The sequence below is a fragment of the Mesocricetus auratus genome, unplaced genomic scaffold, assembly GCF_017639785.1.
Source record: "Mesocricetus auratus isolate SY011 unplaced genomic scaffold, BCM_Maur_2.0 Super-Scaffold_6723, whole genome shotgun sequence".
Taxonomy (NCBI): Eukaryota; Metazoa; Chordata; class Mammalia; order Rodentia; family Cricetidae; genus Mesocricetus; species Mesocricetus auratus.
This window is the reverse complement of record NW_024429183.1, coordinates 4,106,678-4,123,216: the sequence shown is the minus strand read 5'-3', so window position 1 is coordinate 4,123,216 and position 16,539 is coordinate 4,106,678. Positions and strand designations below refer to the sequence as shown.

Sequence of the window (16,539 nt, the reverse complement as noted above, 5' to 3'; positions counted from 1 at the left end):
AGTCTCAAGGGTTTGCCTGCGATGGAAACCCCAAGCTGATCTCTAAATCTGCTTGTGAAAGGGAATGAAATGGGATTCACCTCCTCTCTCACACAGCCTGAGGGACGGCAAACTCCATCACATGCTCGCACGAGACTTGGTTCCAGGGGACATCGTGTCCCTGTCTATCGGAGACCGTATCCCAGCTGACATCCGACTCACGGAGGTGAGTCCCATGTAACAGCCGGTCCTGACGAGTAGGCAGGTGGAGCACTGGCATAAAGCCCCACCTCCCTCCCACCCCCGCCCTCCCCCACCCTCCCTCACCCCCGCCCTCCCCCACCCCCCACCCCACCAAAGTTGCCCAAGTGGCTTGCCTTCTAAGAACAAAGCTGCCCCTGGCTGTGTGACTTCCATTCCCAGTTTGTTACCCACAGACAACTGTGGCCCAAAAATATTAATCATTTTCTTCCCTCTTGAAACACAGAGACAGAGAGAACATTTTTTATAACCTGGTCTTATAGTTGGGCGTCCTCTGGGGAGCTGGGAGCACAGCCCCATGTCTGAGGGGGACAACCAGCACGGACCTAACACATCTTGGTCATGTGGAGCTCTGTACATGTGTGCTTGATGTCGTGTGTGTACATGGGAAGTGGAGGCTGGAGACCCACCTTGGGTGTCATTTCTCTGGTGCTGTCTACCTTGGTTTTTTTAAAGAGACAGTAGCCTCGACTGGCTGAGCCCTGGAACCTGTCTCCATCTTCCTAGCTCTGGGTTTACCACCACACCCTGAGGCCACAGTCACCACCTCCTCCTCTTCCTCCCCCTCTCCCTCTTTCTCATCTTCTCTTTTTTCTTCTCTCTGCATGGATCTGGGACTCAAATCAGCACTTTACCAACTAAACGATCTCCCAGTCCTGGTTATGTGGTTTATAGAGCCAGTCACATTGGCAAAATCATTTAGGGCAGGACTAGGGGAGGCTATGGGCCGCTTCATAGCAAGGAGAGAAACTGAGGCAGAGAATCTATGGCTCTGATGGGGCTGGCTCCTCCCACACCTTAAGGGTTCAGAGCTCATACCTGGGACTCTACAAGATGATGCTTTATTCTGGAGAAAGGACTGGGTAATAGTTACCTGAGTGACAAATTCTTCCAAGAACAGGCGAGTACTGTCTGGACTCTTAGTAAGCAGGTGACTGAGGGGTTTATCCACGGAGTCCTGACCATGCCGGTGCAGGAACCGTGTTCTTGGGAGGAGAGAGCTGCTGCACATAAGCCTGGTTTTGAGCTCAACGCCTGAGATTCTAACTGTGTAACCGGAGTTCTTTGCTTACACTCCCTGTGTCTCCCTTTCCTTATATCTAACACAGGAGGTGGTAACAGCCTGGGGCAGCGTGAGGGATTAAATAGCCTCATGGATACAGAACTGTGGGAACACTGACTAGCTCATAAGAAACTCAGTGTGTGTGAGGGGCAAGGGAACCCTGTATTTTATAGGTCCTGGTCCTGTGTCTCCTTACACAACTGGCATTTGTCCAGACTGCACAGAGTTACTGTGGACAGGCAACCCACGACCTGTAGTGGCCAGATACTGGCAGGTGATTCAGGTTTCTGTAGCCCTGAGCAGACCACAGGCCTCTAGATCAGTTTAAGTGCCTTCCCTGACTGCTACTGGCTCTTGAAGCCCTGTGTTCATTTCAATAACACCCTGAACATATTGTTAGTGCAAAAGTGATACCATCATGCCCCACACATCTCCCTGTTGGCATTTTGCAACTCCCTGGGACAATCCGTAGCTTTGTTTATTATCATCAGAAAACCTTTATCGCTGATTAAGTGCCAAGATTCAGGAGTGGCCATCCCTGGCCACTGAGTTCTGGGAACAGGAGGCTCACAAGCCTGAGGACAGGGCCCACAATAACCTGTGCTCGCATGGCTGCATGGGGTCACAAAGCCTTTCCTTCTGTTCCCCTGAGTGGGAACAAAGGCAAAAGTTCTTGGCTGTTCTTTCCCCTGCGGAGTCGACAGTGAAGACAATTGAATGAAGTTGTCGGAAATCCAAGGAAATCCTAGCCCTGGGGAGTGGAGAGACAGGGAGTGCACATGTGGCCTGGAAAGGGGGCAGCCTCCATGGGCCCCGACCTCCAGCACAGTCGCCTTGGTCATGCTGGGGCTGTGTGGGTTATGTCCCCAGCTCTATCTTGGATCCACTCCTGTCTCCCCACCCCAACCCCTGCTTCATATCCCTGGAGAGTGTACCCTCCTCCCCACAACTATCTGCTCCTTATTCAGATGCTCTGTCCAGGGATCCCGGGAAGAGACCAGGGTTTACCTATGATCACACACTGCAAACTGCATTCCAGGCCACCAGAGCCATGTGCACACTGGTGGCCCACCAGACTTGGCCCCCTAGTAATGTGACAGCCATCTTGGCTTTGTCAGCGCACTTGATGATGTCAACTCAAATTGAAGTCATATGAAGACACATTTGTCAGAGTGTTTTCCCAGAGTTAACACATGTAGCTGTGTTTGTATGTAAGGAGCCTGTTGACACTGTGGGAGTCCCTCTTGGCACCACCTGGTGGCCTACAGGGCTATACAGTCTCCTAAGGTGGCACTCAGGGTGGCTTTGTACCTAGGCTGTGGGGCTCCTATCTACTGTCCTTACATCCCTCTTCTATGGCTGTCCTTCTATGTCCCTTCTGCCAATCAGGGACCAGCAGCTGTTGTAACAAGACTGAGTCCAAGTACAGACAGACCATGCTTCCTCCCAGCTCAAGAGACTAGTAGCTTCCCAGTGATGGGAGGTGTCAGTCCATGGCTCCTTCCAACCCTTAACCCCTCTCTGCTCATTTGTCCTCCCCAAGGATCTTGGGGTACCACTGCCCCACTCTCTGGAGTCAGTATAACCTCCCCATTTCAGAATGCCTGTCACAGCTGCCAGGTTCCCTCTGCTAACCTGGGTGACACACCTGCATGTTCTGAAGATGGGGATATAGATGTCTTGCTTGGGTCCAGGTTCCCTCTGCTAACCTGCATGTTCTGAAGATGGGGATATAGATGTCTTGCTTGGGTCCAGGTTCCCTCTGCTAACCTGCATGTTCTGAAGATGGGGATATAGATGTCTTGCTTGGGTCCACACTCGAGGACCTTCTTTGAGCTCTTCTTTCCATCCCAGGGCCCCGTGCATGCTAAACCCACACTGAGTCACATCTCTCGCCTTTGTTTTGCTTTTGAGACAGGTTTCACTAAGTTGTCTAGGCTAGCCTTGAACTTTTGGTCCTCTTGCCTCAGCCTCCAAAGTTCTGAATGACAGACTGGCACTGCCAGGTCCAGCTGATCTAAGGTGTCTATGCACAGGGTAATGCTGAGTGCCACGGACACTACAGAGAACAGCCCTCCCCATCCTGAGGTCTCAGATCGGGTCATTCTTTCCTCCCAGCCTCCTCCTAGGGGCTTTTCTCCCTGCCCCCTGTCTTGAGCTGCTGAGGTATCATCTCACTGGGCCTGTTATGTCCTATTAACCTCACAGAGGAAACTGAACCTCGGCACACAGAGAGAGGGGAGATGCTCATGCCATATGGAGAGGAGCCTTTGTTTATCATGCCATGAGGCTCTCACAGTGGTGGAAGGTGCTGGGTAATAAGTGCCTGGGTTCTCGGAGAGGAAAAGATGTGTTCCAATCAGCAGTTGAGCCATATTTTCCGGTGATTCTAACATTGCAAATAGCATTAATCAAAGTGTTAGACTTGCATGTCTTCCGAGAGGGGCCCAGAGCTCTTTGCTTTTTTGATTTCGTGATTCTGAATCTGGGTTTCCAAGGCTCTTTCCCTTACAGGGCTTTTTGGTATTGTTGCAAGCTTCGAAGTGTCTGGAGGGCAAGAGGGGAATCTCAAGAGTTTCACCTTTGCCCCCTAGGTCACAGACCTCCTGGTAGATGAGTCCAGCTTCACAGGAGAAGTGGAGCCGTGCAGCAAAACAGACAGCCCATTGGCGGGCGGTGGGGATCTCAGTACCCTGAGCAACGTGGTCTTCATGGGGACACTGGTGCAGTGTGGGAAGGGCCAGGTAAGCAGAGCCCCTGGGGGCCTGGAGTCCTGGGGTCCTGGCTGTGCAGCCCCTGGCCCCGTGTTACCTCCCTCTCTCCTCTACACAGGGAGTTGTGATCGGAACTGGGGAGCAGTCTCAGTTCGGAGAAGTATTCAAGATGATGCAGGCAGAAGAGGTGAGGGCAGAGGGCCATGGGTGGCTACTGTTTGCATCAGCGTTGTTGTAAGCCAGAGTTGACCCTGCTCATCTACAGAAAGTCGGAGGCCATGCTTTTCGTTTTTAATTTTAAAACTTAGCATATGCGCTGGTGAGACAGCTCAATGGTAAGGGCACTGGCTGCCAAGTCTGATGGACTTGACTTTGATCCCACACGTGGGAAAGAGAGAACAACTCCCAAAAGTTGTCCCCAGAACTCCATGTGTGCGCCCCCAAAAACCAAATAATTAAATGCACCATGTTTATCAAATAAATGTGCATGTGTATCCCCCATAGTCATCACTCAGAACAGTAAAAAATGGGGTCCTAACACACCATTGTCCTTCCACAACACCCCCAACTGCAGACACCTAAAACCCCACTGCAGAAGAGCATGGACAAGCTGGGCAAGCAGCTGACCATCTTTTCCTTTGGCATCATTGGTGAGTTGAGTCATTTCCTGCTGGGTTCTGGAGAGTAGGGCTGTGCTGGTGAAATTTCAGGGGCTCCGTATTGGGCACCATATATGGCTGGGGAAACTGTGGTCCCTTCTTTGGGTTCTCAGTCTCATTAGTAAAAGAATTTTAAAATGAACTTGGAAGGGAGCTTGAGGGCATTTTTATTAGAGTTTGAGAGAAAATAATAGGGCATCTTCCAGGGGGAAGGATGGGCAGGGGAGACAGAAATTCATGCCTTTCTAAAGTTAAACCGGAATGTTCTGCCATGAAGGTCATCAGGCAGCCAAATGAAGAAAGAGGTAAGGTCAGGGGTGGCTTCAGAGTAAGAATGAGAAAGCCCAAAGCACCAGAGAAAACGTTTCAGCTTTAGCTAGTACCCCTCCCCACCAGAGAGATAGAAAAGAATAAGAAGGTAGGATCAGAAATGGGTTGCCTGGTGAGGCTCTGTGAAGGAGTTCAGCAAGGGCAGGTTTTCCAGGGAGAAAGAATACATTATATTCTTATGGGGATAATTATTCCTCCTACTGCCTTAGGATGACTTAGATGAGTCAGCCTCCCTAGGGGTGGTCTCTAGCTGGTGACTGACAGACCCAGCTGGACTGCCTCTTAAGGGAGAAGACAATGGCCAGCAGTGTCCTCGACTTTAGAGTAGAGCCACTAGGATGTGGCTCATCCTCGTGGCCTTTACAGACCTGTAACTACAGTTGGTGGAGTGACTCAGATTAGGGGAGGCACCTGCTGAGAGCTCCAGGTTCGCGTATCCTGGTGCAAAGCTTGTAGGTGGTGAGAGAAATAGAATGTCTTTATCTGGAAAAGAAAAGGGGATGAGAGAGCAACAAAGGGGCCCAGACTGAAGCCCCGCCTCCTTCCACAGGTCACTGTTTCCCATAAAGCACTTACACAGAGCCCCTCTCTGGGAGATCTTGTACATCTCTTGTTGTTACTGTGGCCCTGACAGGGAGGGGTTTCCAGTCTTTCTAACTGGTCTAAGAGCCCTGGGGATCTGCCTTTCTCTGCCCCACAGTGCTGGAATTAAAACACAGGCAGCCATGTTCAACTTTTTATGTGGGATAGGTGCTAGGGATTCGAACTCAGATCCTCATGCTTGCAGAACCTTTTCAGGGAGATGACAGGAGCAGGCTTGTCCACAATATGAAATGTCTTTAAAACAAAACAAAACGGTGATGGAGGCCAGGTGTGGTAGCATACACCTTTAATCCCAGCACTCAGAGGCAGAGGCAGGCAGATATCTGTGGGTTTGAGGCCAGCCTGGTCTACAGAGTGAGTTCCAAGCTAGTCAGGTCTACACAGTAAGAACCTGCCTCAATAAATAGATAATGTTGGGCCTGGGAGTTAGCTAGTTTGTGAAAAGCTTGCCTTGTAAGCATGAGGACCTGAGTTCAAATCCCAAAACTCTCATTTAAGAAGCCAGGTGAAGGCCATTGACATGGGTCAGTGAGTAAATATTCTTGCCACCAATCCCAATGATGAGCTAAGTTCAATTCCTGGACCCCACAAGGTCAAAATGTCAAAAGAGAACTGACTCCTGCAGGTTGTCCTCTGACCTCCACATGTATGTCATGGCGTGTGCATCCAAATGTACACATACATATACAGCACACACAAAGATATTTGTAACTTAAAAACTTTTAAAGGAATATTCAAAATAAAAACTGGGTGTGGTGGTATGTGTTTGTAATCCCAGCACTGAGGTGGAGACAGATGCATTCTTATAGCTCTCCTGCCATCCAGCCAAGTCAAAGCTGCAAGCCCTAAGTGCCCACAAAAGACTACATCTCAAAAACCAAGATAGACACCCCATGAAGAACTAGGCTGAGGCTGTCCTCTGACCCCCACATGGACACCCATGCACACACATGGGCACCTGCACACACTCAATCAATCATACACACACAGATGACCTGGTAGAAGGCTCACGGTTATTCCTGGGTTAAAGTAGAGCTTAGTCCCACGGCATGCCCACAGAAAGACTTGTGCTCACTGGGGGATTCTTCTTGGAAGAGCCCTCATCACACGGATGTCAGCTGGATTCTCGGGACTCCTGGGGGCCCACAGGAGCTGTGGGGAAGCTAGCAGAGGCTCTCAAGGAGATGAGGTGTCTGCCGATTCCCTTGGCTAGATCCTCTTGGCATGGCCAACTTCAAGCTATCCATGGTAGGTCACTGAAGGTAGCCATGGGACCCTTGCAAGGCCTTGCCAGCCAGCACAGCATCTTCTGGCTGCAAGGGCAGACGAAGCTTCCAGAGGGGGCTCTGGACTCCCTGCCCAGCCCCAGTTTCATCTTGATTCATCTGGGTCCCAGCAAAGATTTCAGTAGAGGGCTGAGTTCTACAGTCAGTCACATCCTGTGAACTCTACTGGCACACATACACATACATGCACATGCACATGCTAACATAGGCCATTCTCAGTTTCCTGTGCCCTGCAGAGCAAAGTTGGCATCCTTTAGCACGTCTTCTAAGTGCAGTCACCAAGCCACCTGCCCCCTTCCTTCTCACTGTCATTTATATCAATTTTAAGGACAGGGAGGTGTAGTCATGTTCCCATTTTACAGGTATAGAAACTGAGGCTACCTCTGACTACCCCCCAGTACTTTTCTGCATTGCTGGAACATCTTGTGAACTTGTTCATGAGTCCCTGCAGTAGCTCAGGTCACTTCTGTCCCTATGCATCCAGAGCCCAGCACAATCCCCGATATTTAGTAAACATTTGATGACTGATTGGTGAAGGAGGAAGAGGAAATTTTATCTGGACTTAAGACATATTTCAGAAACAATGATCCAGGAGTTGGGGTGCAGCTCTGTGGTAGAGAACTTGCTGGTGTGCTGAGGTTCTGGGTGCCATCCCAGCACTGGGGGGTGGGGGAACCACACATACGCAAGAGAAAGCAACAGAGTCTTACCCACCCCTGAAAGAGTAACGGGAGTATAACGGGAATGGCCAAGAGAAAGCAACAGAGTCTTACCCACCCCTGAAAGAGTAACGGAGTATAACGGGAATGGCCAAGAGAAAGCAACAGAGTCTTACCCACCCCTGAAAGAGTAATGGGAGTATAACGGAAATGGTTGGTGTGACCTGGTGGTCAGTGTCTTCACACTAAGCTTGGCAGGAATCTTTTCTAAAAGAATACAACAGGATCCCCCCCCCCACCATAGAATGTGTTTTCTTTAAACAAAAAAAAGGTGAGTGGTTACAGGTTCTTTTTATTTCTTTGTTTTTGCTCATTTGAAACAAGGTCCAGGCTGACCTCAAACTCTTGCCATCCTCCTGTCTCAGTCTCCTGAGCACTGAGATTTAAGTAGGAGCCTATGCCTACATATAAATCCCTCTAAACTACACCCCCCATCCTGGAGACTGGACCTAGGATTTCATGCGTGCTGGGCCATCCTTTGTCTCCAGCCCAGAGGTTTCATGCTCCTGAGGTCACTAATTATTTCCAGTATTTGGGGTCCCAGAAGGCCCCTCAAGAAGTGGGCTAAAAGCATGGTGAGGCCATGGGGACACAGGGGCCCAGGCTGACACTGTCATGTCTTTGCAGGTCTCCTGATGCTGGTTGGCTGGATACAAGGCAAGCCCCTTCTCAGCATGTTCACTATCGGGGTCAGGTGCGTAGTCAAGGCTCCCAGGCCCCTTCCTGAGCAGAGCAGGTGGCGGGCTGCAGGGCATGCAGAGAGCGGGAGACGCTTTGACCCCACCGAAGTGGGTCTCCAGTAGCATGTGGGATGCACCGTATAGAGCCTGGGATCCCCTTCTCATCCTTCTCTGCTAAGGGTTTGGATCTATCCAGCTGAGGGCCGGGGCCACACAGCAGCCCACCTAGAACAGACTGTGCCTCCAACAAGGCAGGGCGTGACCTTTGTTAATCAGTTTCTAGTTACTGGGACAAAATGCCCGAGAAAAGGAAGCAACAATGGATTTTGGCTCAAAGCTTCAGAGAGTTCTACTGTGGCCACCTGGCTCCTGTGATGAGCAGGACATGATGGCAGAAGGTGTAGCAAGCCAGAGCTCCTCCTGGCAGCAGAAAGCGGGTCCCCCTTCCCCCTGCCCTTCCCCCCCATCTCCCCTTCATTGCATCTGAGCCCTTTGGAATGGCACCGCCCACACACAGGGTGGATCTTTCTGTTAGTCAATCCTCTACATGCCCAGAGGCACGATTTACTAATCTCCTGGCTATTTCTCCATCCAATCAAGCTGATGGTCCAGACGACTCTAACAGGGGCCGGGGTGAAAGTTGGTGGTAGAGTAGGTACCTGGCATACGCAAGGCCTTGGGTTCCATCTCTGCACGGCAAAAGATCAACACAGCACTTCACCTTGACTTGATTACATCCGCAAGGACCCAGTTCTCGGATAAAGTCAGCCATACATCCAGGGTTAGGAACTGATGAATCGGTCGATCTCTGTCTCTAAGATGGGGATCTCATGCAACCCAGGCTGGCTTTAAACTTCTTAGGTAACCAAGGATGGCCTTGAAGCTCTGATCCCCCTGCATGTAGCTGCCTTAAGCCTTGTTGGGAATTGAACCCAGGGCTTTAGGTGGCCAGGAGTGGGCGTCTGGATCTGGAACTGAACACTTGGTCCTAGCTGGTCTTTCCTCAAGGTCACACATGCTCCACTTTACAGTGGGGAAACAGATTCAGGCTCCGTGGTTGCCCATGGCTACAGAATCGAGGAGTGGAAGATAGACTCTAGGTAGGACGGGATCCTTGGTAGCAGGCAGCCATCGGCCCACCTTGACTGAGCATTGATGGGCTACCTGTTACATCATCAAAGCACTGACTGAGCTACAGCTGGGCCCGCATGGGGTTTTCAACAGGTGGAGAAAGTGATTGTGAAGAATTTAAGTTTGGGTTAACAATGCAATTACAGTTTAGCATCCATGGGTAATGTTAACAGTGAGAGAGACTGAGAGGGAGACAGGAAGGGGTGTGGGACTGGGAAGGTAATCAGGGATGCTTTCTATGTAATATTGAAAGTAGGGAGTTAAGAAGGGCCAGTTAGGAAAATAGCAGGGGCTGGAGAGGTGGCTCAGTGGTTAAGAATACTGGCTGCATTTCCAGAGGACCAGGGTTCAATTCCAAGCGCCCACATGGCAACTCACAACTGTCTGTAACTCCAGTTCCAGGGAACCTGACATCTTCACACCAATGCACATAAAATAAAGTTAAGTAAATTTTTTTAAATAGAGGTCCTGAGATCAGTTCCCAAAAAACACATTATGGTTCACAACCATCTGTAATGAGATCGGGTGCTCTCTTCTGTCCTGCAGGGATACATGCAGACAGAACACTGTATGCATATCAAATAAATAAATCTTTAAAAAAAATAGAGAATAGCAGGAAGGGAGCACCAGGCAGGAAGGGAGCACCAGGAAGGAACAGAAAAGCAGGAAGGGAGCACCAGGCAGGAACAGAATAGCAGGAAGGGAGCACCAGGCAGGAACAGAATAGCAGGAAGGAAGCACCAGGCAGTATCAAGGCCCTGGGATTGGATAGTGCATAACAAATCAGTGCCACCAGGAGGATACCACTGACACCTGACACTGTCTCTAACAAGCTCCCAGAAGTGCTGGGGTGCCAGTCCCAGGGCATGCTCCATAATTGGGGTTAGAACCTTCCCCAGTCAGGCCCCAGCATAAGCGGAAACAGAGGTGCAGGTCTTAACACCCCAGCAGTGCCCTGTCTTGAAGCCATGGAGAGAGGCAGAGGAGGAGGGACTCTGAGCCTTGAGGGGCTACTAAGACAGCAGAGCCCTCAGGAGTCGAGCTGGGGCAATACCACTCTCCACAGAAGGGTGCGGCTTGACCATGCAGAGTGCAGGGACAGGGGATTGGCCTGGTGTGCAAAAGGCTCTGGGTCTCATCCAAACCACTAAGCAAAAATTTACTATTCTGTATCTTCTCCCATCTTATAAACCATCAAAAGTTTCAGGAGCTTAAAAAGACATGTTTGAAGGATAAAGAACAAAGTCCCAGTGTCCACATTGATCCAACCCACATGGCTCATGGTGACCTGGACAAGAATCCATTTCTTTCCCTGGAACACTGAATAGGCAAAACCTTCCAGCTTTGTGATAAATTAGTCACCCCAACCACCAGAACGGATGAACGAAAGGGCAATTGAGGCAACAAGGAAACTTTCCAAAATAAATAAAAATGGAGAATCATTCTTCTAAAAATCTCACCTCTGGCCCTGGTGACCGGAGTGTTAGTAAAGATGATCCAAGGAACTCACTATTCCTGATCTCTCCTAATCTTTATTAGTTTATGGATTAATTTTTTATTGCTATGAACATATCCAGGTGTGCACACTACACCCATCCCTTGACATATGGGGGTGTCCCCTCATAATCTAATGTAAATGTTTGCTTAGCTGGTCTGGCCAGCCCGGGCCATAAAACCAAGGAAGTTGGTTTCACTGTCACCATGGAAATGCCCCCCACCCCACCCTAAGCTCCTTGACCAAATTCAGTAATCTTGCTTTATATAACTTGTCTCTGAATGGCCCATTGTCTCCGGGTGAAAGGTCACTATTCTTATTCTCTCTCTCTCCTTTTTTGTTTTGTGTTTTTTAAGACCACGGTCTGTCAGTGTCGCTCAGGCTGGCCTCGTACTCGTGATCCCCCTGACTCTACCTCCTGAGTGCTGGGATTGCAGGTATGAGCCACCATGCTTGTCCAGGAGGCAGCTTATACCAATGTCATCTGAAACCCTAAACTACCACACACATAACACTGATTTTTTTAACATTTACTTATTTGGTGGTGGGGGTACACAGTACACATATGGAGGTCAGGGGACAAATTGCAGGGGACAATGCTCTCCTTCCACCACGTGGGTCCCCGGGAAGGAACTCAGATCTTTGTCAGATCTTGGTGCCAGATATCCTTATCACTTAGACCATTTCACCAAACTCTCTTTCCTTTCTCAGTGGGACACCAAATAGTGACAGCCTTCACCATTTAATGCAGTGAGGTCCCGTGGGTGATGAGGATCCTGTGAGCCCCGACAATTTCTCTGGCTTTGCACTTGCCTGAGCTGAGTGTTCACTCTGCACCAGCATGAGTCACACCTGTCCCTTTAGCATGTGTCAACTGAACACCTCGGCCTGAGGAGCACAGAAGGGAAAGATCTGCCCTGCAACAGTGTTGCCAGAAACGGCTTTTCATCTGAACTCTGTTATATTCAATTTTTTGTTACCAGTGCTTAAAAATTAGGTCCTTGGAAGGCTGGACATGTGGTGTGGCTCATGGTTGAGCACTGGCCTAGCATGCGTGCAGCCCCGGGTTCCACTCCAGCGCCACGGAAACCAGATGTGGCTCTGCACATGTCTCATCCCAACACTTGTGAGGTGCAAGAAGTTAGATCAAGGTTATCTTTAGCTACTAGGTGAGTTCAAGGTCAGCCTGAGCTACCGGAGACCCTATCTTGTAAAAATAAATATGGTCACTGTATTAAAATGGTACCTGGGCCTCCAGTTTCTTGTGAAGGATAGTTGGTCTAGCAATACTCTTGTCCCAGACATCTGGGCAGACGACTTGCCTTAGGCAGGCCTGGCCTGGAGGTCACATGTTCAGCATGACTTGGGCTGTCCCCTCTCTTATCTCTTGTGTGGCTTCTCAGGTAACAGAGCTTGTCCTGTCACTTTCACACCCCAAGTAGTCCCTTTCTATAAATTACTGTGCAAGGTTCCCTCTAATGAAAATACTTGAGATTTTGCTGTGGTTACAAGTCTCACATATCCACCTTCACTCTAGGGGCAAATGGTGGGGGGGGGGTACTGTGTGGTGGGCGTGGCCTGCTTCTCCCAAGATCTCAGCGTGGGGTTCACAGCACTGGAGAGGGCGGTACTGAAGGAAGCAGACTTCATATCTACTCTATTGTGAAGGTGTGCTCAGGGGTGCCAGCAAGCTCTGCTTTGGTTTCTTTGGTCTCCACAGGAAAAAGTAGCTAAACCATTGGACAGTCGCTACTGAGACTGAAGGGACCCATAAAAGGGTCTACAAACCAAAACCTCCAACCACAGTCTCCCCTCCCTCTGGTTCCCTGACTCTGGAATTGCCAAGTGCTTCCCGAGAAGCTCTGCCGCTGATAAATGAGAATGGCTGAAGTGTAAAAGGACTTAACAGGCACCAGCTCACACAGATGTGACTGCCTGCGTGGAGGGGTCCTGTCCCTGGTTGGGACGTGGTTTACCAGGGAAGGGGTCGGGCAGAAATAGTGAAGGAGGCAAGATCATTGTGGGATTAGAAATTGAACAGAATGTCTCCGGGGCAAAGACAAGCTTCGATACAAGAAAGCATCATCACCAGGGTTAGCTGAGCTGTGCATCACCCTTTGGCATACTGAGCCTGATTTGACTTTTTTACTCAGCCTGGCTGTGGCAGCCATTCCAGAGGGGCTGCCCATCGTTGTCATGGTAACGCTGGTCCTGGGGGTGCTGCGGATGGCTAAGAAGCGGGTCATTGTGAAGAAGCTGCCCATTGTGGAGACTCTTGGTGAGGGTCCCCCCACCCCACCCTACCCCACCCCACCCTACCCCCACCCCACCCCACCCCACCCTGCTCCAATGCAGACTAAGTCAGGTGGAGGTGTGGGGCTGGGATTGCTCACACGCAGAGTGTTCCGTGAACCTCAGGCTTGGTGGTGACAACTCATCTTTCTAAACCTGTTCCCACGGTGCCAGGCTGCTGTAATGTCATCTGCTCTGACAAGACAGGCACTCTGACAGCCAATGAAATGACAGCGACCCAGCTCGTCACATCTGATGGGTTCCACGCTGAGGTGAGCCTCGTGCTGTCTCACAAGGCAGGTGACAAAGAAGTCCTCTCCTGCCCAGAGAGATCACACAGACTCTCCTAGAACAGCGAGGAAGAAATAAAGACCTTGGCAGTCTGTCTAAGAAAGTACTGTCACCAATTGAAGATGGCCTCTTTGATTTTTTTAATTATCAAATTTTATTTTTTTCATATTTTTTCAGGATGGAACCAAGGGTCTCCTCCATGCTAAACAGGCACTGTAGGACTGAGCCACACTCCCAACCCCTCCCTAAGATCCCACGCTTTTGTGGTTCTGGGGACTGCCTGGCATGCTGGGTAGACACTCTGCCACTCAGCCGTCTTCCCTGGCTCACTCTTCGCTTTCATTTGGAGACATGGTATCCAGGCTAACTTTGAACTTGACATCTGCTTGTCTTGGTCTCTCTAGAAGCTATGACTACAGCCTTGGGCCACTGGGTCCTGCTGCTTTGGGGTTTTTTGAAACAGGGCCTCACTCTGTAGCCTGAGTTGGGCTGGAACTCATGCTGTAGCCCAGGCTGTCCTGGAAATTGTGGTAAATCTTCTTGTCTCAACTTCCCACGTGCAGGGATTTCCAGACCTGAGTCACCACACCCAGCTCATTACAAAATTTAAAAGCTACAGAAATACTTGTCACCACCCACAACAAACTGACCCTGAGTCACTGTGCTTCTCTGTCTCTCACATGGCACAGCTGCATGCTCACTTAACCAGCAATTTTGTGTCTGGATATTTTTCCACAGAACTTTCTAGAGTAAAGGGTGAGCAAATGGGGGCCTTCTCTTGTCATAATGGTTTTTTAATTTTTAAAGATTATTTTTGAGCCAGATTTATTTATGTGTATATCTATATGTCTGTGTGCTGGTATAGGCACATATTTACAGAATCCTTGGAGACCAGAAGAGGCGTTAGATCCCCTGAAGCTGGCATTACAAGCAGTTTGGAGCCATCTAGTGGTGGTGCTGGGAACTGAACTTGGGTTCCTAACAAGACCAGGGAGCCACCTCTCTGGCCCCTGGATACCATGTTCTTGGCCCACTGTCACGGCCGTCTGTAAACATTCCATGGCTCGTTGCTTTTCAGCCTCAGGCTGCACTACCTTGATTGACAGGTTTATGAGCTGCAGAGGCCTGGATATTTCCTCTTGGCTTGGGTGCAGCTTCTCCCAAGCATCTCCGGTTGCACCTTACCTTGTACCACCCTTGTGCAGCCACGGCCTCCACCAGGAGTGCCACGCAGCTTGCCATGGTGCATGCAGCCGCTACTGTCAGGGCGGGCCCTGGGAAGCAGACAGTCTGCAGAGCTATCCTCACGTGTAGGCTCATGGCTTTGGGGTGGACCCTAGGAGAGGGAACGGGTACCCTCCAGGGTTTGTGGGTTGGCTCTTGATAACCTCCTCCATGTGTTGTGTACTTCCAGGTCAGTGGAGTTGGATACAGCGGTGAAGGGGCCGTGTGTCTCCTGCCATCCAAGGAAGTAGTCAAGGAATTCAGCAACGTTTCCGTGGGGAAACTGGTGGAGGTGAGTGTTGGGTTGCCATAGTGGAACAGTGTGCAGCCTGCCTGGCATGAAGGAGGTGACGTTAGCCTGTCACAGCTGCAGACATCACTCCCAAATGGATGAGAAGGAGGGCCGGGGAAGGGAAGGTGGAGCCCGACTGGGCCTGTGGGTGCAGGTCCTTGCGCGGTCACTATTGGCATTGCCAGCCATGTCAGGTGTGGTTCTCCTCCATGAAAGTCATCTGCCCTCCCTGCATGGTGAGTGGCCCCCGGAAGTCAGGGCCTCCTCCAGAGCAGTCCCCCCTCCAGGTAGGCCCTGCTCTGCTGCCTCCCCTCAGCCCCCTCAGAAACAAACTCAGAGAAGCCACTGGAGGGCTGAGCTCAGCTCCAGTGTGGCAGAGAAGCTCCAGTCGCCCGCGCTCTCCCAGGATGGTGGGGAAGCGCCAGTCGCCCACGCTCTCCCAGGATGGCGGGGAAGCACCAGTCACCCATGCTCTGCCAGGATGGCGGGGAAGCGCCAGTCGCCCACGCTCTGCCAAGTTTCTTGGTTTTCCTCTAAGCTAGCTGTGTATGCAGAACACTTCCACAAAGCCTGTGACTTGAGGGATGCCTGTTTACCTTCCCATGCAGCCACTGGCACCCTCCAGCCCCAGGGCAGTGTCACCCCAAGTGGAGAAACACTAGCTGTCACTACCATCCTGCCACCCTACCTCAGACTCTAGTCCACTGCGCCCAGTGCTCCCCTACAACAGCATCCGGAAACAGTACTCCTTCTAAGCCTGGTGGTACATGCCTGGCATCCCAGCTATTCAGGAGGCTGAGGCAGGAGGATGGCAAGTTCAAGGCCAACCTAGGCAATTGAGCAAGCCCTATCTCAAAATAAAAAAACTAAAGACAAATCTTGGGTGCCATTCCGTGGTAGAAGCTTGCCTACCATGTGAGAGGACTGGTTCAGCACCTGAAGATGGGGGCGGGAATAACACACGTGGGTTTCTAAGATACCAACTTATTTAAAGGAAACGCTCTCGGCCTGGCCCAGCTTGAAGGCCATGCCTGCAGTATCCAACCTTTTCATGGTGTGGGTGAGCCCAGGGCCTGGGTGCTGGTTCCCAGTACTGACTGCAGATGTTCCAACCCTTCTTCAGGCAGGCTGCATCGCCAACAATGCTATCATCAGGAAGAAGACTGTAATGGGACAGCCCACAGAAGGGGCCTTGATGGTGCTGGCCATGAAGGTAAGGGGTCAGAAGAGGACATCTCTGTGACTCTCCACTTGTTCCCTTCATACAGGGTCTCTCGCTGAACCTAAGTCAGGCTGGCAGCCAGCAGACCCTAGCCATCTTCCTGTTACCCACCTGTCCTCCGACAGCTCTGAGGGTACAGGTTCCAAAAGAGAGAGTGTCCCTGCCAGGAGACACAGCAAATATTCCATTGAACTGGAAGCTCAGACACACACACACACACACAGACACACACAGACACACACACACACACACACACACACACACACACACACACACGCTCGCGCTTGCCACTTTGGGT

General features: G+C 50.7%; 1 protein-coding gene across 1 annotated transcript in view; it reads left to right on the top strand.

Moving 5' to 3' along the window:
* The window catches only part of Atp2c2 (ATPase secretory pathway Ca2+ transporting 2), a 57,032-nt gene that overhangs the window by 28,365 nt on the left and 12,128 nt on the right, over positions 1-16,539 (top strand). The window contains exons 7-15 of the mRNA XM_005073089.4: positions 97-205; positions 3,898-4,047; positions 4,136-4,204; positions 4,592-4,667; positions 8,242-8,308; positions 13,074-13,198; positions 13,387-13,484; positions 14,918-15,019; positions 16,143-16,232. Of these exons, the coding sequence (XP_005073146.2) occupies positions 97-205; positions 3,898-4,047; positions 4,136-4,204; positions 4,592-4,667; positions 8,242-8,308; positions 13,074-13,198; positions 13,387-13,484; positions 14,918-15,019; positions 16,143-16,232 (886 nt within the window). The remainder of the gene's footprint in view (positions 1-96; positions 206-3,897; positions 4,048-4,135; positions 4,205-4,591; positions 4,668-8,241; positions 8,309-13,073; positions 13,199-13,386; positions 13,485-14,917; positions 15,020-16,142; positions 16,233-16,539) is intronic.